Source organism: Conger conger, chromosome 10 (assembly GCF_963514075.1).
Source record: "Conger conger chromosome 10, fConCon1.1, whole genome shotgun sequence".
In the NCBI taxonomy this organism is placed as follows: domain Eukaryota; kingdom Metazoa; phylum Chordata; class Actinopteri; order Anguilliformes; family Congridae; genus Conger; species Conger conger.
In genome coordinates, this window is record NC_083769.1 from 42,604,493 (window position 1) to 42,629,870 (window position 25,378).

Sequence of the window (25,378 nt, forward strand, 5' to 3'; positions counted from 1 at the left end):
CAACACTGAGCTCAACCAACTGTTTAACCATTTTAATTAAACTCTGAAACTCAACCTACAACTGGTCACGCTTGTACGGCAGAATAATCCCTCAAAGCCCAGTTTCATTACTTAGAGAGAGTGCGTCAACCCGAATGTAATAGGAACAAATGGAAGTTTCTCCTGTTGATTGGGCCCACAACAAATTGCAACATTGCCATTTTGGCTTTGGGTGCTCGTGTCGTGAGAGTTGGGGAAACAAGGCCCATTAACATTGATTAAAACTACAAGGCCAATACATCGCAATATAACGGACTTCCTTTAGAAAACTAGGAAGACAAAACAGGAGGAAGCATTTGTAACAAGGTGTGGTAAAACAAATGTGCAGTGAAAACAAGTTTACATCAAACAAATGAAGAAACATTAGTGTGTGTGTGAAACATTGCATGCCACTTGCCCCACAAAACACTGTTCAAACACTGTATATTTGCCCTTTCAATTCCACACTGATGGTTTTCTGTTTGTTTTTTGTGTCACATATTTTGTGCCGTGTGTGTCACATTTGGCTTCACTCAAGATGGCGGGACTCACATCGACCTCAGGGATCTCTGGCGGGGCTGGGGGCAGGGCGGGGGGCATCTGGCCCCGCTGTGGGGAGGCGGGGGCAGGAGTATGGTCCCGCTCCTGCTCCTTGAATTTCTCCGTCTTCTTCTCCCTCGCGATTTCAGGGGGTGACTGTACCCGTTTCTCCAGCGAGGGAGAGGGGGCAGGGGCGGGGGAGGGGGAGCGGGGGGGCGAGGGCGAGGAGGCAGGTACGGAGCGCTCCTTGGCAGCAGGCTCAGTCGCCTGCTGAATCTGCAGGATGGAAGCACAGGACAGCGGCGCGAATGTAGGACGGAGGAGCCAAAATGGCCGCCGCAATACAAACGCATTCACAACCTGTCCATTTGCGTCAGCCTAGCAACGGGTTTTACAAAAGAGAATGCGAGTGTACGTCAGCCCGGTTATGGGAAGGGGCCTGGCCCAAGACAGGGGGACTGGTTTAACACGTTTGAGCTGCGTGAGCTAATCCATTAAGTCAACTCAGCTGTAATCATTGCTCTTTCTGTAATTGCGTGAGAACACGGTCCATTCGCATCGTGTAGCGCGGGCCTAATGACAGGGGGCCAGCGATTACGGACTCACTGACCGGACCCACGTCCAAGAGGTTGTGAACTTCGAGCTGCTGGTACACGTTCAAGCGGTACTCCTCCATCTGCTCCTTCTTATGCCTGGCGGTGTCGTAGTCCTCCTTCTCGATGGCGCAGCGCTTCTCCACTTCGTAGCGGCCCAAGCGCTCCCCGACCTGCGCGGAAGTCAGACGCGCCATCAGCCACATGCGGGAGTCACAGGCCTCGTTCTGCCGCTTAACCTGCCATTTTCTTTCCGTTTAATTGTTCTTCATAAAAAGGCAAAATCAAGGAATCAAGATGGCCTGTTCTGCAAAACTCCAAACGTCCGAATTAATTGGAAAGTATTTTTGGAATGTTAATGTTAATGGAATTTGGCAGACGCTCGTATACAGAGCCACGTACAACAAAGTGCAAAGTGCATACCCATAACCAGGGATAAGTGCGCTGAAAGACCCGAGAGGGAAGTACAATTTCGACTGCTAACAACAAAGATAAGGACCAGTGCCTATTTGATCATCGGATTTTATTATTATTATTATTATTATTATTTTAATAGTAATACCGCAACACCCAAAAATAAATTGCTTACCTAGCCAAACAAAACTAGCAAAGGTATCACCGCAATGACACTAGCAAAAAACGCAGGTATGGACAACAGTTAATGTTTAGAGGGAGGTAGGGGGGGACGTGGAGAGGTGCAGCTTCAAGAGGTGCATCTTCAGTCTGCGCTTGAAGACGGCAAGAGATTCTGCTGTTCTGACCTCCACGGGGAGTTAGTTCCACCACCGTGGAGCCAGAACAGACAGTAGTCGTGAGGAAGGATAACATGTGTTGGTTATGGGTTAAAACACAGAACGTGGTTTGACTGTAGGGACTTGAAGTGAAAGCCATTGAAACAAAACAAAAGAGATAATGTGGTAATCCTGACAGCCGTAGGGCGAATGATTACGTATGTCCATTGTCTTTCAGCATCATGGCTCCTATTGTTGTCTAGAGCTGTAACACTATTCTTTCCAACAATGACAGCACTTTGATGAGTGAGACAATGTGATCTCACTCAAATCTCAATGCCAATTTGTTCACATTACCCACAAACACCTGGGAAAGACTGAAGGCTGACAAAATACCAGTAGAAAGACTTCAACAGCGCAGACGACGCAGAAGATTTGATTAAATCAATGCTGATACAGACATATGAAATGTGTAATAAGTATAACGCTAATGCGCTGTTATTTTATGCATGTAGTCTAGTGGCTAAGGTGCAAGACTGGGACCTGGAAGGTTGGTGGTTCAAGCCCCGTTGTGGCCACGATAAGATCCACACAACTGCTGGGCCCTGAAGCAATGACTGTCTAATCAACTGTAAGTGGCTTTGGATAAAAGCACGAGCTGAATAACTGTAATGTAATGTTACTCCAGCCCCCCTCCCCCCCCTGACAGGACCTTCTGCAGGTCGGCGATGGCCTGCTTGAGCGTTTTGGCCAGCTCGTATTTCTCCTGCCGCACGGCGCCCTGCTTCCTCTCGTCCAGGCGGCGGATGATCTGGGCCACCTCGGGGTCCTGGTACATATCGAACGCCAGGTCGTCCAGCAGGGAGATGGGGTCGCACTTCCTGCACCACATGACATCGCAATCCATTACAACACAAGGCATTTAGCACACTCTTATCCAGAGCGACGTACGCCGAACTGCAAATCGAACACAGGGACAAGGGCGATGAGGACCCGGGAGCAGGGGTGTTAAACTCCAGTCCTGGAGGGCCGCAGTGTCTGCTAGTTTTTGGTGTTTCCGTCCCTCCACAGAGGACATACAACATGCACTTGTTTCTGGAAGTATTATTTTTATTTTTTATTTTTTATTTTTTTTTGGATGAGTAGAAAAGATACACAGGTAATGACTATGTGATTATCGCAACTTCAACAACTCATTTCCTGATACAAATTGCTTGTGAATTTAACTTTAATTTAAATTTAATGTTTGCTGGGGAAAAAACAAGAACTAACAGGGCGTGGATGTAATCCGTTGTTGACAATTCCATAGAAATGGCAACCAGCTTCCTCCTCTGGAAGTATTGACATTGCAATGTGTACGGGTGTAAGTCTACCAGCTCAGCAGCCTACTGCACTGCAACAAGGACATCGTTTTTTATAATCTGAACGATTAACTGAGATGATTACAGTACCGTGTATATTCAATTCAATTACAGTTTTATTTATATACTGCTAGTGGGGAATAGAACCCTCAAACAGTGGACAGAAAAAAAATGGGAAGAAATCTCAAGAGGAACCCGGATACAGAGGCCTCCGCTGGCCAGCAAGGTGTAATGGTAGATGGATATAACAGAAATGTGTTAAAAAAAAATCTATTTTACCAAATCAAATGGGCTGGACAGGTTACAGGTAGATAATATATTAACGGAAAGGGTAAGAAGTTCAAATGAGGTAAAAATAGTTTTTCAACATTTTAGAGAGGCATGGTGACGCATCTGTAGTTTAAGAATATGGTAATAATGCTTAAGAAGTGGCTTCAGAATGTGCAGTATCGCCCTCTTGGTTCTGGAGGACAGAACTACAGGTTCACGCAAGAGAGGCCCTGGGGCACAGGAGTAGCAACAGTGGTCCAATCCACTGCTGATTAGGTTAACATATAATCCCGTTTCCAAAGGATTACTTGTGTGACTAGACAACAGGAAATGATATGCTAGAGAACAAAGCTGTGTTATTGTACATCTCACCCTGTGTAGGTCCCATCCAGGGCCATTTCCTGATGAGTGCCGTTGAGGTAATGTTCAATCAGTTGATCTCTGGTGGGCTGTTTGGAAATAATGGCAAACATTTACATGGAACCCAATCTTGAGTAGTGAATCTTATCTTCTCAGACTGAAGGAGACGGTATTCTTTTGGCCGTTTTAGATCCGCCCAGCCGAATGACAGCATCAGCGATGAAACGGGAGGAATGAATGATAGTAAAATGACAGGCCTGAAGACTATCTACAGCAAGGGACACAAGTCATTTTTGATATGACCATACAAATGCGTCTATCGCAGCGTTCAACGATGATAGTATATCCTTGGAGTTTCACTGTGCTTTTAGGAGTCCACTAATGGTTTTAAATATCACATTATTCAAAACAGAATCTAAATTGAATACACACAATTCATGCACACGGTATACAGTGGATATAGAAAAGGATTTTTTTTTTTTTGTGGGGTAAATTGTACTGAACACAACAATGCAGGGACTGTTACAAGGATTCCATTCTGCAATAAGGTCTCAGACCTTTCCTCCAGGAGACATCAATCTGCAGGTTTATCTGATTACCCCTGTTTGTGCCGACTGTGCGATTACGCGGCCGGCCTGAGTCAGATTACCACATTCCTGCCTACAGCCACGATACCCAGACAAGGAAAAAAGAAAAAATACATTTTCACAATTCTTAAATTCGGGTCTTTCACGCTTTGAAACATAACATAACATAACATGACATCATATGCGTTGCGTGACACAAGCTATAAACGATGGGGATTCGTGATTGGAAAGTGAGGTTTGAAATACAACAATGATTTCAATCACAGGGCATGATCAAATTAAAGCAGGGTCTATTAAGTTGAACTTGTTTTCTATACAGTTTTTCTATGTCATAATGATAATGGTGATAATGTAAGCCGGAAATAATTAACATGTGGTGTCATGCGCTGGTCAGCTTGCTGACTTCACCCCTGGAGCATACATCACTAGCCCCCACCTTTTGGCACCCAGGCCTGAAGGGGACTAGAGTGGGGTTCCTGGAGGAGCCTTCCTGGGCCCCCTGGGGAGCCCCCCTTCTCTGACATTCCTTGCAGGTTTTGAGCACAGAAATACTGGAGATGGCATAAAGATGTTTCATGATAATCCCAGGTCAGAATATAGTAATGTTTGGTGTTATTCTGATTGGTTCAGTGCGACTGGTGCAATGGTCTATTTTTTTTACCAGTCTACCTAGGATATCATAACCGTCCAGGAGCTGAGGGGAAAGGTACAAAACATATTTATTACATAATACAGTTGTCACGAAAACTCTCAAATGAACTCTCTTCTCTCTCCAGGTATCTCCAGTAAGCTCTATGATTCGGACTTCCTTTGGGGGATTCAGACCATTGGCTCCCAAGAATGTCCGCATCTGGAGAGACTAAGATAAGGGGAAGATGGATTGTGGTTGGGTTTGTTCTGGGGGCTTTTAGGTATTGGGGGTCATTAAGCCCTGGGCAAAACCATGGGCTCCGTGACCCACGACCTGGTCACTTCCTATGGGAAAGACTCAGGACACTCCCACAGTGCCCCCATTTGGACACTTCTGTCATTACACTCTTCACTACTCTTGGGTTAATGATGGACTTTTCGTGACAACTACAACATAATAAGACAGAAGGTTAATCTGTTTGGTATGGATGTGATCCGGTAAAATCAAGGAATCGGATGAGATGCATTTCATACCAAATGGAGTTTAATAAACCATAGTTTCAGTAACTCAAGGGCAAACCTACATGTCCTCTCTGGTAGCCATCTCATTTTCCCTACTTAACAACCCCCAAGGGTGGGGGTCTAAATTCCAGATCTGACCACCCCTCCAGGTTAATTTATGGCACTGGTTCAAACGCATGGTTCAAACGCATGATTTGGCATAAAAGCAAGGGAGACAAACCAATCTGGGAAGATCGCATTCGACTGCCCATACTGCACATTCTGCTTGTACGTGCGTAGCGGAAGATTGTAACTGACTTCCCACACTGTGTATACTCTGTGTCGGTGTGTAGTCAAAGCAGGCTAGGCAAGATTACTTACTTAGTGTTTTGTTCCTTAAAGTCTGTATTTTGTTATTTGACTGTTGAAATCTAAGATTATGACCTACCTGCCTGTAAATAAATTATTCTTGGTTGTAACTTGCATGATCTCCATGACTCTAATTCATCTTGTACCTTTTCAGCCTAAATTACGACTGAATACTCGGGAATAGGGGGACAATATTGACCAAAGACCAACTGATCAGTGGCTTGGTACTCTAGTGGAGTTTCCAAGCTGGGAAAGGCAGCCAAGTTCGGCCCGTAAAAAGGATTGGTGGTGCTCTGATAATTTCATGCGAAGAGAACCCATGGGCGTTTCTACATCGGTTCTTGTCAAGTTAGCTCTAAGGAGCCCTCTAGATGCATGCCAACCTGGGCTCGCAACTATCTATGTAAAATATAATGCATGTATTGTGTTGGCTAGACCCTCAGCCTCTGAGTTCTCAGACAAACTGAGATTCAGCAATAATGCTAATCCCAAGAGCATATATTGAGTAATGGTGGCGCAGGTAAGAGTCGAGTGTAACCACTCCAGAGGTTTGAAATTTCTAAATTATATCTTAAAATGGAGTCAGATAACGAAGGTGAATGTATTGGCCCTACTGTGGAGATTCTTGGTCAGCCCGGACCAGTAGAGAGCGGAAGGCGGAGTGGTACTACTGTCGTAACGTGGTTTATTTATTGGCTGATTTAGACTCTCTGCATAGCGGTCATTATTATTTAACCCTACTAATATTCTTCCAGCAACACCAGAAGGACAAGCATGCTGATACCTTCGGCCCGTGCTAAATTCTGTCATTGGGTTAGCGTGGCGTGCTATGTGCTTTTCATCCTGAATAACCAGTTATTACCAGGAGCAGGAAGTTTGAGCATATCACTTCTTTCCGGTCAGGTTCAGGATTGAGTTCAAAATTGTGATGCTGGTTTTTAAGACATTGCATGGTGCTGGCCCCTCCTACCTAGGGGGCTCCCGGGCGTCCTGGCTAAATTCCCAACCTGCCACCGATTCATACTGATTCCATTCCAAAAAAACATTGCTCTCTCCCTCACCGCCACAGCTTGTGCGTGGTGAGCGTGCTGGCTATGTAAGCGGCTATGTAAATAAAAAATATTATTATTATTATTAATATTATTATTATTAACATGGTGAAGCTTTTATTGTGGGTCATAAAAATGTGCTTTTGACTTAAGCAGATCTTTGGTACAGGAGCTCCGTGTTTACAGGGCCCCTAATGAGATGTGTCTGGAGCATGATAATCTCTTAGGCACAGCCACAGTGACAAAAGGGAAATTTCCACTGAATGCAAACACCTCCCCCAGATGGCAGGCAGCGGTACTGCAGTGCATTATTTTCACAGAGCTCCGTTTCAGTCGTGTTTAGTCAGTGCCAGGCCTGGGTCAAATACCATACATAATTGTTTTGGATTCAAATACTTTTCTACACTTCACTGAGCCTGTCTGGTGTATTGAAACCTATGCAATACTCTCAAAAAGTGCAAAGCCCGCCTTCTGGCACTCTTGGTTGGCTCCAAGAAAGATAAATCAAACACAGAAAAATATTTCAATCCAAAACAATTACGTATTTGACCTAGGGCCAGTCAGTGCAGACTATACTTACAATTGTGTCCATCTCTTTGCCATCCACTGGATCACCAAGAATGTTTATCGCAACCAAAGCAACCTGGAATAACACAAATTAAGAGAATATGGATTTTGGTTTTCTTGTTTTAAATATATATTTTAAAACCGTAACTTTAGAAAATACAAAAAGGTCAAACAAAACGCAATACAGAGAAATGCGACCTTATTTCTACATCCAAAAATGCTAGGGCAAATGCCACACGTGTTCGAGGTGAACGTACCTGATTGTAGAGGTTATAGCGGTTGACATGGTTTTTGTGGAACGTCAAGCTGAGGTACGTTCCGACCGCATCCACATGGACAGACTTCAGCTCGCGAGCTTTAAATCCCGTTTTCTCATTATCTGACAGGGACACATACCTGGGCAAAAGAGCTGGCTGTCAGACCTGTACACAAGTCACACTCAAGACTCATGTTGCTCCTGTACAACGATAAGTCGAGTCCTCTAATTTAACTGGCCCACTTGTTCAACAGACTCACAAGTTCAACACAGTCAAAAAAGAAGAAACATGGTTCACAAGAATTAAACAAATGCCATTGTGAAGTGTTCATCGAAAGAATGTTTGAGGCATTTAATTATCCAAAGCAATTAAAAAGCTTATATTTGTGACATAAAAACGATCTATACAGCCAGAAACGTACTGAAGCAGTACCTTTCTCAACGGTACAGCAGCAATGCCTGACCTGGGAATTAAACCTGCAACTTACAGTTTCAAGCACAGTTATCTAGTCCCCTGGTTCCCAAGCAGCAGTCCCTAGCTAGTACAATTCGCGACAATGAAGTGCACGATGTTGTTGACCTTACAATGTGTGACGGTCCCTGAGACTTGGAGACTCAGAGTTGCTGGTCCTGGAGGGCCGGGGTGTATGCACCAGTTACCCTGGCTCAATCAGCTAATTAGCCATATGCACCATGACCAATTCACTCGTAAATTAGACCACAATAAAATGCACAAGACAATAACATTAATCAGCTGCTGTTTAAATCACAGAATTAATTACAGATCATGTAAGATTCATTCAATAATTAAGAGCAGAGCTTGGTCTGAATTTGCCCATCCCTGTACCACACTGCCACAAAGAGTATATATATTTGGATGGGTAGGTTGCGCGTGGGATTCCCATGGGGGTAATGATCAGTGGCTGCACATATTCGGAGCACATCCATTCCCCCGAACTGATGGAGGACATCAGTCAGAGTCAGCAACGGGACGAGCTTACAACAGCACTTCAGCATTGCAGATCATTAAAATCAAATCTTTGAAAAAAAATTAAAAAATACAGCTCATTAACTGCAGACTAGTTTTTATTTTATATTAACTGCATGCTAATGGGCGGCACGGATGGTGCAGTGGGTAGCACTGCTGCCTCACAGCAAGGAGGTCCTGGGTTCGAATTCCCGTCGGCCGGGGCCTCTCTGTGTGAGTTTGCATGTTCTCCCCGTGTATGCGTGGGTTTCCTCCAGGTACTCCGGTTTCCTCCCGCAGTCCAAAGACATGCAGGTTGGGCTGATTGGAGAGTCTAAATTACCTGTGGGTATGGGTGTGTGGGTATGGGTGTGTGGGTGAGTGGTGTGTGTGCCCTGCGATGGACTGGCGACCTGTCCAGGGTGTGTTCCTGCCTTTCGCCCAGTGTGTGCTGGGATGGGCTCCAGCCCCCCTGCGACCCTGTTCAGGATAAACGGGTTAAGATAATGGATGGATGGATGGATGGATGCATGCTAATGTTCCCTTTAGTGACGTGCACGGAGAACGCAGCGGCCGGCTGACGCGGGTAGAAGCGGCCCCTGTGCGGCACGCATCGCGGGCTACGGACGGGGACTCACCCAAGCCTGCGGTATCTCTCAGGAGCGTGGGGAGAAGGCACCGCAGGCGGTCTGTCCCCTACGTGGAACTCGATCTTGGCGGAGATCATGTACTGATGGGCCAGCAGCTGGAGCTTCCTGATGCGGCAGCGCTCTGTCAGCTGCAGGGTGATCTCCTGGGGGTAGGGGCACAATCTGCGCCAGGCCACAGCACCGTCGTTAGAAGTGCCCGGACTTTTCCACACGCACTGCCAGGGAGTGAGCACCTCCCCAGATAAACAACAGCTCACACTGTATATTGTAGCCCCATAGCAGGGATCATCAAACCCGGAGCTTGCGTCCAAATACAGCCCTCTAGTTTTCTATGTTAGAAGAGCAACCACTGCTCTGCTTCTGGTTAAACTGAATTATCTCAGATTAATCTGAATACTGAAAGGATTCAGGATTAAATGTTGTCATTTTAAAGCATAGAAAGCATATTCCAAAGAAATATTCTTGAAAAACACAGGCTTCAAAATCAAGAAATGGTCGCATTTGCCACCACCTCAGGACTAACCAATTACTTTTGTGCCATACAGTACAGTGTTACCCACTAGTCACAGGTACGATCGTATAAGGTTATAAAGAACCTACTTTTACTCCAAGACACACAAAATGAGCTGTTACTACCAAACGGTTTGGCTATCAGTTCTTATCACGCTCACATTGTTTGTGATGGTAACGGTTTACAGGTGGATTAAATAATCAAGCTCTTGCCATGGCTCCATAACCTCCTCATCTTCCTGTTCTGTCACTGCAGTGAAAATTCAACCGGTCACTCACTTCTTTTTCATTTTTCTAATTGAAATGGCTCTCCCTTGTTGTCTCTTCCTATGGTTCTATATAGGCAATACAGACAGCATAATGTTGGCACATTACATTATTGAATGGTTATTATTCTTTGGTTATGATTAGTTCAACGCTACTCATAAACGTTTGATATCCGATTGTGCTGGTGAACTGCTTGATTGTCATTGCACAGAGGACCTGACACGTACAAGTTCTAAATCTGACTTTTAAAAAAAGTCAGCTAACCTATGGCTATCTTGTATACATATGCCTGTGTATCTGCCGTAACTCACAGATGAAAAGCACGGTTGGATTTTCATCCTGTGGTCTTTGCTTGCCCTTATCAGGTTTGCTTTTGTCTAACATATTTCTAGCACACAATACGTTTGTGATTGTGCCATGATAGAGGGTTATTTCTGGCACTTAATCTTGAACTAATCGGTATTTTTTGCAAAAACATTTTTTGAATCCAGCTCAGAATTCAGTGAAAACCTTTAAACGCCACTAATTAATTTGCTCCCAGATGCATCGTGGCTATAGCATTCTCTGATGTAGCAGTCCGTTACCTGGAAGATCTCCAGCCATTGACAGTGGGCGCATGGACCATCAACTCCTTGGCACAGAAGTTATCCTCATGACCAGAGGAGCTGACGACTCCAAACCCTATCTTGTGAGGCATCCTGAAACCGTATCCTATCAAAGAAGTTAAAGGAAATAACTAAGGGACACTTTGCGTAGTGAAAATATTAGCTATGGTGAATAGCTATATCGCAGACACATCCTGTGAACTTGAACAGTTCAAGCGGAAATCAATCCAAGTAATGTTAGTTAACCACGGTGAAATACAAGTAAAACATTATTGCAGATGCACGTCAAAATGTTTTACGAACAAATTACATCATTATACTGAATATGTCAAAGAAGCAACAGGTAGCTTGTATAATGTAAAACGAGCAAGGCATGCTCGAGCATTATATGATCTATTGCTTTCGAAGCCTACCTACGTTAGCTACCGTTACTCCAGCCAGTTAACAGAGATGCACATCGGGAGCTAGCGAGCAAATAACATAGCTAGCAAATGACTATCGCAAGTTCACATCACGATACCTGTATAACGTTAGCTTCATAATTTGACAGCTAGTTCAAGCTTATGCAAGAAAAAATAAACACAGAACAAATAAAAATAGCGATATTTAAATGATTTTTTACGAGCATATCCATAACAACAAAAGGGCACAATGTGTTCCAATAAATATTTCCAAAACTATTTTGTCTGTACCCTTTTCCGAGTATCCCCCTCCGTCGCCATAACCACAGTTTGACAACAACCATATGTGTGCGCGTGCGCAGTGATACAGGATAAAAGAGGATTGTGGTAAATGTATTGCCAGTGCTTCTTCAACTTTACAGGGTGTTTTTATTGATCATAATTCATATTATTTTTATTTTTTGTATTTTCGCAATCATAAGTTAAAGCTAACTTCTCGCAAAGTTATTCATTGACATTATTCCGTATCATAGCATATAGAGACGATGGCTAACTATGTAACCTTTCACCACTCGGTTACTACCGGGTGAGCTGGCTAGTTTTCCTGTTTCCGGTGTTCACTGAACAGTATGGCGGGGATGAGCGGTGCTGGGGAAACGATGGAGAATTGGCCTGAAATAGAGAAAGCCGCATCAGAGAAGAGACGCGAACTTGTGCTACAGGGTCCAAACATCGATAGGAAAATCCAAACGGGCGGACTGAATCCCAACATATACTCGCTAAGGCTCTTGAATTACCTTGAAATTAGCCAGTGCCCGAGTCTGGTAGAAATTCACCAAGGCATTGAAGACCTGACGCATCTCCAGAGTTTGATTCTCTGCAGAAATAAGATCTCGACAATTCCTAAAGCCGTTGGCAGTCTGAAGTCCCTGAAGGTTTTGGATGTTTCTGTGAACGAACTGGAGGCTTTACCAGACGAGTTATCCCAGCTCGGCGAACTCAACACACTAAACGTCAGCTGCAATAAGATCAGATGCCTTCCAGACGGACTGAGCAGGTGCACGAAGCTGTCCACCATCAATATATCCAAAAACAACATTACTCGCTTCCCTGAAGACATTTACTCAACTCATCTGGAACTCCTTAGCACAATTGTTGCATCGGAGAATTCAATCGAAGAATTGAGTGGGGATATCAGTTATCTGTCAGCACTTAAGGTCTGTGGCATATATTTCTATGACTTTAATATCTTAACTCGCTTGTGTAACTAGAAATCTGTTGATGGTAAATCGTCTAGAAAATATTGATTAATAATATGCGGTAGGCTACATTTAAATGTAACTGTGGCATTATAGCCTGATTGTTAAATGCAATGGAATGAAAAGAACGCCGCAGATTCAGATTTAGTTGTCTGACAGCTACTCAACGCGAAATTCTGTCCTCATCCTCTCTCTCTCTCTCTCTCTCTCTCTCTCTCTCTCTCTCTCTCTCTCTCACGTTTAGAATTTGGACCTCTCCAACAACAAACTAACTGATATCCCGTTTGACCTCGCCGACTGCGCCAAGCTGAAAGAGATCAACTTTAAGGGAAACAAACTGAAAGACAAGCGTCTGGAAAAGATGGTGAACGGTTGCCAAACTAAATCCATTCTAGACTACCTGCGGGCCGGCGGCAGAGGTAAGGGAAAGGGTAACCAGCACAACGAGAGTGAGAAGGAAAGTAGCAAGGAGAAAGACAAAAAGAAAAGGACCGACAAGCGACAGAAAAATAAAAAAGATGAGGACGAGGTAGATGAGATTAACCGAATGGTCGTGAAGGTTCTTCATGTCACTGACAGCGAGACAGCATTCACGGTGAAAGTTGCCGCCCAAGTGAAGGACGTCCGGCCCTACATCGTCTGCTGTGTTGTGAAAGGCATGAACTTGAAGCCGGGAAATGCGCTTAAGAGGTTTCTCACGGCACAGGTAATGGAAGCATTTATTTCATCCCGTTGACATGGTGTTGCCTGACCACTAGGTGGCACACGGAAATAAACTGCAGCAGAGTCCCTGGTTCACTGTACGTGATTTGAAATTCTGCGCATTTGGTAGAACGTGATGTAAATAAGTATTCCTGAATTCTGCTGTTGTCACAGATCAAACTCCACGATGACATGTGCGGGAAAAGAACACTGGCAACGATTGCAACTCATGACCTGCAGTTGCTTCACTGGCCACTGTTGTATGATGCCAGACCCCCTAAATTGCTGAAGGTATGTGGTTTCATCGCTTCCAAAATATCACATGAATCCTTTTCCAGTCGTGAAATTGGTAAAGGTAGCCTTGTACCAAACTCCTAATCTTCTCACAGACATTACACATGTAAGCCTATTTTATATAACGAAGTGTAAAATGAAAAAAATAATTATAATAATTCTGCACTTCGCCCAGGTTAATAAGCTGATTGTTTTATGGAAATTGTTCAAATGCAGCCATTAGTTTTGTTTGACAAATAGATGATGCTACACATGACCAAACTGCTTCAGTATTCCTCAGTATCTTGCGAATACTTTGAGTCCCCCTTTCTGTTGACCCTGAATCTCTTCTAGCCTTGATTAGTGAAGGGACTTTAGAAGTCTGCTTCCTGCTTCTGTCATTTAGCAATCAGTGTGGCATCCGCCATTAAACAATGGTCACTCGGTATGTAGGCTGACGATGCATTATTAATGGCCGGTAGGCCGCCAGCTCCCCATGTCTGTGTAGAATCCAGTTTCTGAATGGCCGGTTTAATTAGGAGCCTGGGGCCATCACGTTATTGCCCGTCTTAATTATAAATGAGAGCTGAGGGCAGACGGCTCGGCATCTGCTCCCCTCCGCTCCGGCATCTGCGTTCTGTTACGGGATAAGGAGCAAGTACATCAGTCAAGTCATCAGACTTCAACTGGAGGTATCTGTCCAGCTACGACAAGTGCCCATCACTATAGTGGCCTGGTGCGGGCTCCATTATCTGAGATCTCAAAGAAATTAGTCAAAATTCTGTTAGTGAGGAGAGATTTGTATTTAATAGGAAGTCTCCATTATGTAAGGAAAGTGTATGTATGTGTGTGTGTGTGTGTGTGTGTGTGTGTCTGTCTGTGCCTGTGTGTGTGTCTGTGCCTGTGTGTGTGTGTGTCTCTGTGCCTGTGTGTGTCTCTGTGCCTGTGTGTGTCTCTGTGTGTTTCTCTGTGGGTGTCTCTGTGCACGTGTGTGTGTCTCTGTGTGTGTGTGTGTGTGTGTGTGTGTGTGTGTGTGTGTCTGTGCGTGCATGCGTGCATGCGTGCATGCGTGCATCTGTATCACGTGCAGATTGTCCCGCTGAGCCGTAAAGAGACCAGCGCGGCGGACCTGCTAAGACAGCTCCAGTTTGAAGCGGAGGAGCAGAGGAAGCAGAAGAAACGACAGAACGTGTCAGGCCTCCACAAGTGAGTCTCCCCAGTCAGTTTAGTGTTTATTATAGCTGACGCCTTAACGACCAGCTTGTTTTTCTGGAGTCCAAGACAACATTACACAATACACAGACATACAATCAGTAACAACAACCAAAAATAATAAAGTAAAACCAAGATGAGACAATATTACACAATCCACATAGACAAGACATTAAAGTCTCAGTCCCTGCTGTGTGTCGGGTCTGTATTACCGAGTCTCTTCAGTCCCTGTCTCCTGTGTCTCGGGTTTCCTTCCATCCTGCTGTTTTTCCACTTAGCTGTTATACACACACACACACACACACACACACACACACACACACACACACACACACACACACACACACAGAACTTTAACATCAATCACTCCCTCAATCCGGTCACATAGACAGAGCCGGTAAAATTGTACCAGTGCAAGATGACGTCCTGGGCTTCTAGCACAAGGTATCTGCAGAGTTGGTTTGTTTTCCGTTAATATGAGTGACCACAGGGTAGTGCCAGTGGGGGCACACCATGGACGCTACCAGTTGACTGACACTGCGACCTGTCTTTTCAGATACCTGCAGATTCTCGACGGGAAAGAAAACTACCCCTGTGTGGTTGATGCGCAGGATCAAGTAATTTCATTTCCACCAATCACCAACAGTGAGAAAACAAAGGTAACTGGCAGACGGTGCCGGATTCAGGTCCGCAGGGAAGCCATGCTCACATCAGTTTCTGTCACACCTTAACAAATGTGACATACTGATGAAGCCCAGAGGCATGAACCCTCTCTCAAAGGCCACAACTTCACTTACCTCTGCTCTTGAATGTGCGTTGTTTTAAAGGCTGTTTGTAAATACTTGCTTCATATTGAACAGACTGGAAGAAGGGAACCCATTTGCAGTCACACTGCCACCAAATCATTTTTGCAAATGGCAATATTTGCACATTTTTATCAGTAAGACTAGGAGCATTGCTGAATTGGACTTTCCTGAATTGTGTACTTGTCCCCTAAGTATGTGTCCAGTTTGAGTCAATCTTAACTGCTTTATCTTTATTGCATCTTTTATTGAGGATGTCTTTCCATCCAGCATTCAACAAATTGACCGTGTGCATAATTCTTTGGCAAGTGTGACATGGCAGGAGCCTTAGTCAGGTTTATTGTCCCCACTTCCCCTGTCCTAACCGCTGATACCAAGTTATCTGGATAATGAGCTGTAAACAAATGGTTTGCGTGACTTTTCCATTCAGATTATCCTGCCATGGCTTGAACTGCCTCCATCTGTACATCTCAGCAGTCACCTTTGTACAATACAGTCTTATTGCTGCCGACTGCCTTGTCCGTGTTATCAAAACGGACTCGAATAGTAATATATACCTGAGAAATTTTAATAAAAAACTGCTCTTGCATCAATATGAAAGCTTCCCTTCAAATGCCTTTTGCAATTTTGGTTAGGTGTCATCAACGCAGCATATTTTATTTGTGCAAAATAAAGTATTTTATCCATTTCCTTCTGCCTTGCAAAAACATAAAGGTAGGTTCCATATTGAATGGTTGAAATCTTCATCTTAACCAATAGGCTTTTCATTGAAGATCTGCTAGTGGCACTTGAATGTGTAGATTTTGTTGGGAGGTTTCACAATCCGAATGTCCCTGTTCTCTGCAGATGAGGAAATCCACTGCGGAGCTGTTTGTGGAGGTCACCAGCTCCTCCAGTCTGCAGATTTGTAAGGATGTTATGGATGCTCTGATTGTGGTAAGCCAAGCTCTAATACATGTTGGGCGGAGTGGTTAAGGTACATGACCGGGACCCGCAAGGTCGGTGGTTCGATCCCCAGTGTAGCCACAATAAGATCTGCTCAGCCATTGGGCCCTTGAGCAAGGCCCTTAACCCTGCATTGCTCCAGGGGAGGATTGTCTCCTGCTTAGTCTAATGAACTGTATGTTGCTCTGGATAAGAGCATCTGCCAAATGCCATTAATGTAATAGAATGTAATGTAATGTTTTGGATTCAAATACTATTCTTCACTTTACTGAGCTTGTCTGGTGTATTGTCTGGTGTATTGCTGTATGAAATACTCTCAAGAAGCGCAAACCCTGGCCTTTTGGTCTTCCTCTGGCCCTCCTGTGATTTCATCGTCTCTTGTGGCAAGGTCCCCCACCATATTTACTCTGTGACACTACCTTGCACCTTGGCGGGAGACACAGAGTGATGGCAGGTGACAGTGCACACGGTACAGGGCTTTGTGTCACGGGCTCTGTTTTATGTGGAGCTCTTTTGACAGCTGAACCCAGTGTCCTCAGGGACCCATGAGCAGAATAATGGAGCTCACTGCTTTATGGTGGTACCACTGCAGGGTATACAGTGTAACACTGTTCACTGGCTTTCTCAATTTCACACAATGTTGATCAAACATTACCATTGGATCACTTTAAGAACAGGCAATTGCCCTGTTTTCAGGGAGATAAAGATGTGATGAGGAAGTGCATATCGAATATATTTTTACAAATAGGAGTAAAATAAGTTATTGCATTGAAGGTATAGCAAACTGCGGGATTTGTATTATTTGAATCATTATATTATATTATTATGTTGGGCAACGACACTCTGCGTGCCTGTACGTGGCCTGCAGTGCAATCAGAGGAGAGTGCTGTTGAGACGTCACTTAGACCAGGCCTGTTGAGACGTCACTTAGACCAGGTCTGTTGACAGTGTGGTCCACTGAACGTGACACGTGGCAGGAAAGACAAAACTGTGATCTTGTTTTTCTCTGTGGTCACATGACTTCCTCAACCGAGTAAAAGAAACTGCTTGGCTCTTTTTTTTTTTTTCTTCTTTCCTTCCTTTACTTCTGCCTGCCCCCTCCATCCTCAGTGAGTGAGCTTATATACCCTGTGAATATTTTATGTGTGTCAGCACCTGAGTGAGAAGTTCTGGATGGCAATTTTCATTGCAGTTTTCATAGGAGATTAAAGATAATTTCAATGGTTTGGGAACTTCAAATTTCTCAATTACTTTTGCAACTGCTTGCAAACTATATAGGCCAAACAAGCAAAAGAACAATACTGTTAAGGGAATCTTCCACCAAGGTGCAAATTGGAGAATGCAAGTTTGATACCACAACAACCAACATATCTGTAGAACTGATGAAACCATGCAAGTCTTCCAAATGGCAGGGAAACGAGAGGTGCACCTCTGCCAGTAGTTGACCCTGGTTTGTGTTAATTTATCTAAATGTTTACTAAAGTACAAAGTCCAGGAACCAGTGGTTTGGATTAATATGTGATGTATAATTCTGAATTGTGGCCAAGATTTTGTTCACAAAAGGGGAACATATGCCTTTAATTCTGCATTTAGCTAACTGTAAAATATGCCTTCAATAGAGATACTGGCAACTGTAAAAGCTTTGTTTTGTAAAACAAATATATATATATATATGCATGTTAACTGCCAAGTAACATTCTCACAGAGAGTGAGAATGTACTGTACTTGTTCTGTGAAAAAATGGACAGTGCCTGACCTTAAGCAGGAGATTTTACTTTCTTCTTTCTTTGGTGCAAGTGGGAATACCTTTCATTTCATTGTGTGTATTGTATATTTAATCTATACACTCGATAAATCTTTTCCAAACTGTAATGCATATGCACATAGTAATTGATAGTGTAAAGAATGCCGGAGTGGCCCACTTAAATTACCGTTTGGTAAACTGCCCCAGTAATGGCAGTACAAAGAGCCTGTCATATAAGCGGGTTGTGTATCGTAATGCACGTGCTCACTGGATCTCTTCGTTCTCCCCTCTGCTCAGAAAATGGCCGAGCTGAACAAATTCACCTTCGACCACAAAGAGGAGGTGCATTCAGATGGGGAGTCGGACCTGGCTAGCGTTGCGGAACCGGCACCGAGTGAAATGACCTCATCGGAACTTGTCGTGCAGCAGGTCCGGGTCGTGGACCCGGATGGGAACCTCAAGGTTGTGTATCCGTCTAAAACGGACCTCACTTCAGAGGTGACGAACCTGGCCGTCATCCGCTAGTCCCGTCCCAAATGCAAACCAGTGCACTCGTAATTTTGAGAAATTGGGAAATACTTGTAAATGTAATGCATAAATGTGGCCCTCTCTCTGTTCTTTATTCCTTTGGTCACATTGATTTGACATCCTACCTATTTGTAGGTATGTACACCTATTAGACTGTTCGAACTGAAACGCCAAACATTTCGATTTCATGTTATTCAGTGTCTGTTGGCGATCTGGGGAGAACGCTGACCTACTGTCCCCTGTATTCAGCAAGTATAAAGTGGAATGGCACTACGGAGGGATCTTAAATTTAGAAAAAACGATTATCGGATTCCAAATCCATTTGTAGTTTACCTATGTGCTCTTAACCATCATTTCATTTTTGCGTTTAAAGACGTGACCTCAGTATTTGGTAATTTCACTGCTAATGCTAGTCTACTTATGCCAAACATGTACAGCTGATGGAGGGTGCAAATGTATTTGATGTCTGATCTGAAGTGATTGTACACATTTTTTGGGACACATATTAAATATCTATGTCACTGTAAGGCAAGGTTCTGTCTGTGTTCATATTTTGTCAGGAACGTTTACTGTGCACCTGTTACAGACTGTCACCATATGTTTTCAGTTGATTGCCATGTCCTGGGTCAATGGTGTGTCTGATAGAATTATTATAATGTCCATTATCTCCATTTTAATAGGAAAACTGATATTTTCCAAGTTACCAATGCCTTTTGCTTACCTGATGTCTTATGGATGGATTTTTCTTTTTATTTGAATCCATGAATCTTCCATTTTCTCAATATTCAGTCTGTTTTTGGAACTATACAGAAGAATGCGATTCTTACCCATGAAAGAAATAAATTATTTCTGTGGAATAATTTGTATAATTATAATGTCGTTGTGATTTACTGCTTATAAAAATGCATAGTAATCGATCCTTCTCACACAGGCTTCAGAAGGTTTACATGGTCACTGCTAGCAGTAGTAAGGATGTTTTTTTGTGGGGTTTTTTCTAGATGAAGGCTCACATATTTTAAACTGCATCTGTCTTCAAACATTGCCACAATTTTCTGTGATGTACAGCATATAAGGATTTGACTTGGTATTCCAATTATTTTATTCGGCTCTACTTTAAATTAAAGGCAAATATGCTGTGAATGACTTGAAAGGGGACATGTTATATTGTAGAGCTGTAACCAAACAGCCAATCATTTTTTCTCCCCCAAATGTGTTCAATAGGGAGGTTTTGTATCTTAAAAACAAAACCTATCCTAAAAATGGAAACACAAAACCAGTCTTTGAAAATGACAAAACCCAAAATCTATCCCGTAAAAACATAATTTTATTATGTGTAGATTAGAAGTATAAAAATGTTGAAAAAAGAATCCAACACTCATTTGCAAATTATATTGTTTATTCTTCAAACATTGTACTTTCTTTTTAAAATATGCATTTGGCAATGCCAAAGAAAGTTTACAGTGATTTGCCCATTGGTTTCGTCAGATTTCTAGTGAAGAAAAGTATGGGATTTCGCTTTTGGCAATTTCCTAGTATGGATAAGTATGGAAGAAGAAAAGTTTGTTACATGCACAAATAAAAGCGATTGGCTTCTCATTTAAAAGACCACTCAGGCCCGACAGCAGGGATGGACAACAAGGACCAATCCATTTCAGGATTTTGTGCCAACTTCTGGTCTTAATTGACTCAATCATATCTTATCTGACGTGTATATGAGTACCAGCTACGGCTGTGGACCGCAAGTGTATCAGAATGATTTTACTATGTTCAAGGACAGGCTTGAGCCAGGGTAATTTATAGAGCTGTCAGCAAATTAAAAACGAGGGCATTGGTTGGAACAAAAACCAGTAGGTAGACCCTTGAGGACCGGAGTTGCCCAGTTACCCAGTTCATTTTACTTAATGTGTTAGGTCTTTATTGAAGCGAAATCCGAAGAAAATGAATGTATGTTGCAACTGCAGGCAGCTGAATTTAATGCTTGATTGGATGTGAGAGACATCCTGATGCTCATGTGTACATTTTAACAATAATGCATCTCCTCCTGTAGGGTTTTAGATTGGTAATTTAAATTGCACTTGTTTTGTTAGCTGTCAATGTTTCCCCTGTCTTTGCCAATAGCATCACGCAATTTATATTAAAACAATTTTAGATAAACCTCCTTGGTGGACCCAGATGGGAATTCAGAGGTTAACCCAAAAACTCAGGGGTAATGTTACCTATCACATTTCTATTCCGGGTTGGGACAGGCTGAAAGTGAGCTGCCACAGAATGAGTAACAACAGTATAAAAGATTGTCAAGAAAGCTCAAGACAGTGTGAAGTATTATCATTAAAAACCGAGAGTCTATGCAACTTGAAACGTTGGAAGGCAGCGCACTGAAACGATGACGAAATGGCCATGAAGGCCACACACAGGGTTCGACACAAGAAGCAGGCTTGGTCCGAATCGAACCGAGAGAGCTACAGGAAGATGAAATGGAGAAATTCGAGTGAAGAGGTAGCGGCAGAGAGTTGCGAGATCAGTATACAGCGCATTGGCAGACCAAATACTTCCTACCTGCCTGTCCCCAATTTAGGACCTGCAAAGACGATTGGAGTTTTCCGACCGGTCGGAAAATGGGCGAACTACACCGCTGAAATCATAACGAGATCAAGTCCTCTGGTGACACAAACGACTCAGAAACATGCACCCAGGAGAACCAATTCCGTATCGCTCACAAAAAGTCTCATCTTGCCTCCAATCAAGGGCTCCCGAATGACCCCTGGTGAGGTCGTCTGCTCAATTACGCACGCATCTCCAAGTCTCCCCGTGAAACTCGAGGGACCCAAGGCGAAGTTTAAGACGAGACTTTCATCGTCGAATTTGAACAAAGAAAACGCATTATTCCGACAGTACCCAAGTCAGCGGAATGAGACCATAATACCGACATCGGATTTAATTCACGGTAGTCTCACTGTAAGAAAACTGCAAAACTCCACTATAAAGAACCTTACCTCGCGCGCACATGCCTTCGGGAGGTCCGTGGGTGCGAACGAGAAATTGGATGCACAGCCAACCGCAGCATCAAGTTCAGCACCACTGACTCTATCAAGTCAACGACAGGAGCCCGTACAGGGAAACATTAGTGCCAATGAGTGCAGCGTGACGACACGCGAGACTGACGGTGCCACCGGGAGCTCTGAACCGAAACAAATGAAAGCATCGTCCTCTGATGCCTCTAACATCGAATCAGAATCTCAGTGCACCGAAGGAAAAGACGGCTCGGAAGTCAATCCAGAGGAGCTGTTTTCACCGGAGGAAGAGTATTACACGCACCAAAGAATTGCTGAGTGGGTTCTAAAAGTGAACGCGAGCATTTTTTCTCCGTCAAGTGAGTCAATGAGAAGCATCAGTTCTGGCGAGGAGCAGGACACTGCTATAAAGATTGTCTATGAAGGCGATTGACAAACATCGCCAATCGTGCTGCTTTGAGCCAGGGATATTCACTTGGTGTGCTTTTCTGATTATATAGTCTATAAGCGAACCTTTCACGATTTGTTCCTGAAAAAAAGAAAAGAAAATGTTGTTGACGTTTTTAATTAAACTTGATAAATTTAGTTAACTAAATTTAGCTTGAGCACCACGTTTACCTCACAACTTTCATTGGTCTGTGTCAATAATTTTGAATCTTCAACGTGCACTTGCACTTTGTTGGTTTGTTTGAACAGTTTGAACACCATTTAACTGAAATATATTTCCTGCATGCAATCTTTTTCTTGGCATTGAATTATAAAATGGTTCTCTGGTCATGTCACTGTCACTTACATAGCCGCATAACTGCTGTCATATCAAATTTGGTCATTCATTGTGGGTATTTATCATTAAAAACCAATTATTTTGACAAATATCATAGTTACTTAGCTTTCTTACAAACTGTATATTGTATATTGTTTTGTTTTTACTGGCGGCACTATACTCATCCATTTGTATAGTGTCACTGAACATTTTCCACTAGTTAATTTTTAATGCATTGATACATTTGCTCTTGAATGACGACTAGACTAGTTGGTCTTCCAGACTAGATATTAAAGTGTTCATTCCCATATACTTGGATGCTCAACCAATAACCTCATTATGAATTTTGGCCAGATGATCAATAAATAATTATCAGCCAAAGGGTTAAAAATGTGTGTTGGATCTACAGAGATATACATTGAATATGTAAACGATGCAAGGTCATGTGAATGTCCTGCAAGATCTACCAACTGACTGATGTTGCACAGGCAGACAATGCTTGCTAAAAATATCAAATCAAATGATCATCAGCTGTTCCTTCAACTTGCCTGGGATGATTATTTTCTCCCTAGGTCAGTAATGTCATGTGGTGAGATTCTGGCTTGGGAGATGTCTTTCATTTTGACACAGTATTTTGGTATATTAAAAAGCACATTTATTTGAGAGTACAATATCAAGACAGCATTTGTTTTACAATATCAAAATACAATTTTTACAATTTCAAAACGCTTTGATCAGATCTTGAATACATCCGTTCTAACAGCTAGCTATACTGTGTACAACATGGAGGGAGTGTAAGGCAATATCTCAGAAGGAATGGCATCAGTAAGTGGAGCGTACAGAACACTTTTTCATGACACAAATAGACAGGGATTCAGAACAGATACACACTTGCAAGCCCTCTTTAGAAAGTGCACATTTACTCCAGGTGTTTACACTGTGGCTTCATGCTTCAAATTATTATTTTTTTCAACATTCGTAGATTTCTAGGTTTATTTACACATAGCTTGATCACTCTGTGTAAAGCTTGCTGAAATTCACACACTCCTTTCGGCATCCTGGTCTCCTCCGTCAGCACCTGTGCACGTAATATCCAGTGACGTATCCGATCATGTAAATGATGATCAGTACGACCAACGCTCCTGCTACTTTCATTGCAATCCCCAGGTTGCCCGTGCACAGTCTGTCATAGACCCTGGATGGAGGAATGATGATATAGGTCTCCATTAAGCATATTTCAGTGCCAAATAAATTATATTGGCTGTCTATAGCCTCCTTGTGGGTAGACAATTCAGTGATGTAACCTCACCTCATCAATGTAGATTGAGAAGCAGCTACGTTGAGGTTGATGTTGTCCTCGTTCCAGCGATTGTATTGTACATCAGGTTCCTTGTCCTCCATTTTTCTGATTAATTCCCTTCCACTAAGGGCAAAAATACAAAGTGAATGTAGGCTATACTTCAGTTAAATATATATATGTATGTGACCATTTATACTGCCTTAAAAGACCCAGATGTTAGGGAGTGCAGTACAGCCTTCTGATCAACCTCTTAAAGTGTTTACAACTTTTCTTAAGGATCTTTTCAAGACATTAAAAAAGGAACTTGCAATGGTACCAAAGAGGTTCATGTAGCCCAGCTGATCATACACGTAAATAAAAGTGAATGTGAAATATATGGTTTATTCAGAGAACACTCGTCTTTTAGTTTGCGACGTTTTTACGCTTCACGGGTAGAAAGAACAGACTAATGTGAGAGTTAAACATGAACTTTGAACGTGGTAATAGGCTAATGGACAAACTACACGGGGAAAAAAGCCATTGAAGCAAAAAACAATAAACTGAATACCGTTTAGTCGCGAATGATTTGTGTAACTACATTACACAATGCTAATGTAAGGCTAATATATATATATATATATATAAATTAAACGTCTTTAATTTTACAATTAAACAATATTGAAATACTTACCAAGCGTCACGAAAATCAGCAGAGACGAAATACGTCTGGCGCCTCTGAGCAACCTTTATCTTGCAGGCTATTCGAAAGAGCTGGGTTCACACGGGTCAGAATTTATTCTCCCATAAAGGTGCAACATCTCCTTAAATTGCGCAATGAAACGTGAAATATGACGATTTGAATACTTTCCAAAGCGCGTTATCATTTTGTCTTCCGTTTCTGTCGATAGCAGTGTGAGATACGCATGCTACCTTGAGCTAAGTTGACAGATAATTGACAGTCCAGGCAGTTCAGCCAAAATCCAAGATTTATGACAAAAAACAAACATATATACAGAAATGTCTAAACTTCAAGTTCGTCAGAGTTTTTACAAAAAAAACCCTTAGACCATATATGCCTTACTGTGAACGGTTTATTAAAAAAAAAAAAAAAACAGTAGGATTCAGTAAAACAAACTAAAAACGCAAAACTGAATTAAAAGGATTTATTCATAGACTCCCTCAGAGCCATCCTGCCAAATTAGACATTGGGCCGTCATAGAAATTGCAATGTACAAGAGCGTTCCACTAGCAGGCAACTAAATTAATAAATGCACTTTTTATGTTTGTTAAAACTGAGAGTTCTAATGTTTTCATGAGAACTATGCGGCCATGATCTGACAGCTTTGTCAGCTGAGTAGCTTGCTGGATAGTGAAGGGTGATGTAAGATATTTACCCCTTCAGTTGTAAGGAAGCTTGCAATTTATTTGGTCAAAGAACATGTCAAGGTCAAGTCTCCTGGGGAGTGCATCAGGCAGATGGGATTGAATCTGTGGTGTCAGCGATCAAAACACAAATCTAACCTCATTAAAGCTAGCTATGAAGCAACACTGTCTGATCAGAGAATGGTTCCTATCGGCACATAAATATTAATGCTCTGGATTACCTGAGTGTCTTGATGCACTGCCT

General features: G+C 42.8%; 3 protein-coding genes across 3 annotated transcripts in view; 1 reads left to right on the forward strand and 2 right to left on the reverse strand.

Moving 5' to 3' along the window:
- cep104 (centrosomal protein 104) overlaps positions 1–11,556 on the reverse strand; it is a 37,972-nt gene extending 26,416 nt beyond the window's left edge. Inside the window, exons 1-9 of the mRNA XM_061259117.1 lie at positions 11,524–11,556; positions 10,811–10,937; positions 9,438–9,611; positions 7,834–7,972; positions 7,590–7,652; positions 3,886–3,962; positions 2,595–2,763; positions 1,169–1,324; positions 571–834 (exon numbers count right to left, since the gene is read on the reverse strand). Coding sequence (XP_061115101.1) covers positions 571–834; positions 1,169–1,324; positions 2,595–2,763; positions 3,886–3,962; positions 7,590–7,652; positions 7,834–7,972; positions 9,438–9,611; positions 10,811–10,923 — 1,155 coding nt within the window. The 5' untranslated portion in view covers positions 10,924–10,937; positions 11,524–11,556. The remainder of the gene's footprint in view (positions 1–570; positions 835–1,168; positions 1,325–2,594; positions 2,764–3,885; positions 3,963–7,589; positions 7,653–7,833; positions 7,973–9,437; positions 9,612–10,810; positions 10,938–11,523) is intronic.
- A 261-nt stretch (positions 11,557–11,817) lies between these two features.
- lrrc47 (leucine rich repeat containing 47) lies at positions 11,818–19,567 on the forward strand. Its single transcript, XM_061258982.1, has 7 exons — positions 11,818–12,449; positions 12,736–13,197; positions 13,368–13,484; positions 14,557–14,672; positions 15,235–15,337; positions 16,328–16,417; positions 18,468–19,567. The coding sequence occupies exons 1-7, from the start codon at positions 11,862–11,864 to the stop codon at positions 18,693–18,695; spliced, it is 1,704 nt and encodes a 567-aa protein (XP_061114966.1). The 5' UTR covers positions 11,818–11,861; the 3' UTR covers positions 18,696–19,567.
- A 3,537-nt stretch (positions 19,568–23,104) lies between these two features.
- On the reverse strand, positions 23,105–24,551 carry smim1 (small integral membrane protein 1). Its single transcript, XM_061259228.1, has 3 exons — positions 24,443–24,551; positions 23,782–23,895; positions 23,105–23,667 (listed from the first exon to the last, which is right to left on the reverse strand). Exons 2-3 carry the CDS (start codon positions 23,871–23,873, stop codon positions 23,544–23,546), a joined length of 216 nt encoding a protein of 71 aa, XP_061115212.1. The 5' UTR covers positions 23,874–23,895; positions 24,443–24,551; the 3' UTR covers positions 23,105–23,543.
- Between the last annotated feature and the right edge of the window lie 827 nt (positions 24,552–25,378).

Coding starts and splice junctions, on each gene's coding strand:
- lrrc47 (XM_061258982.1), top strand. CDS start 11,862: ATGGCGGGGATGAGCGGTGCTGGGGAAACGATGGAGAATTGGCCTGAA. Junction 13,198..13,367: donor AGAGGTTTCTCACGGCACAG/GTAATGGAAGCA, acceptor CTGTTGTCACAG/ATCAAACTCCACGATGACAT. Junction 13,485..14,556: donor GACCCCCTAAATTGCTGAAG/GTATGTGGTTTC, acceptor TATCACGTGCAG/ATTGTCCCGCTGAGCCGTAA.
- smim1 (XM_061259228.1), bottom strand. CDS start 23,873: ATGGAGGACAAGGAACCTGATGTACAATACAATCGCTGGAACGAGGAC. Junction 23,668..23,781: donor TCTCAATCTACATTGATGAG/GTGAGGTTACAT, acceptor TCCTCCATCCAG/GGTCTATGACAGACTGTGCA.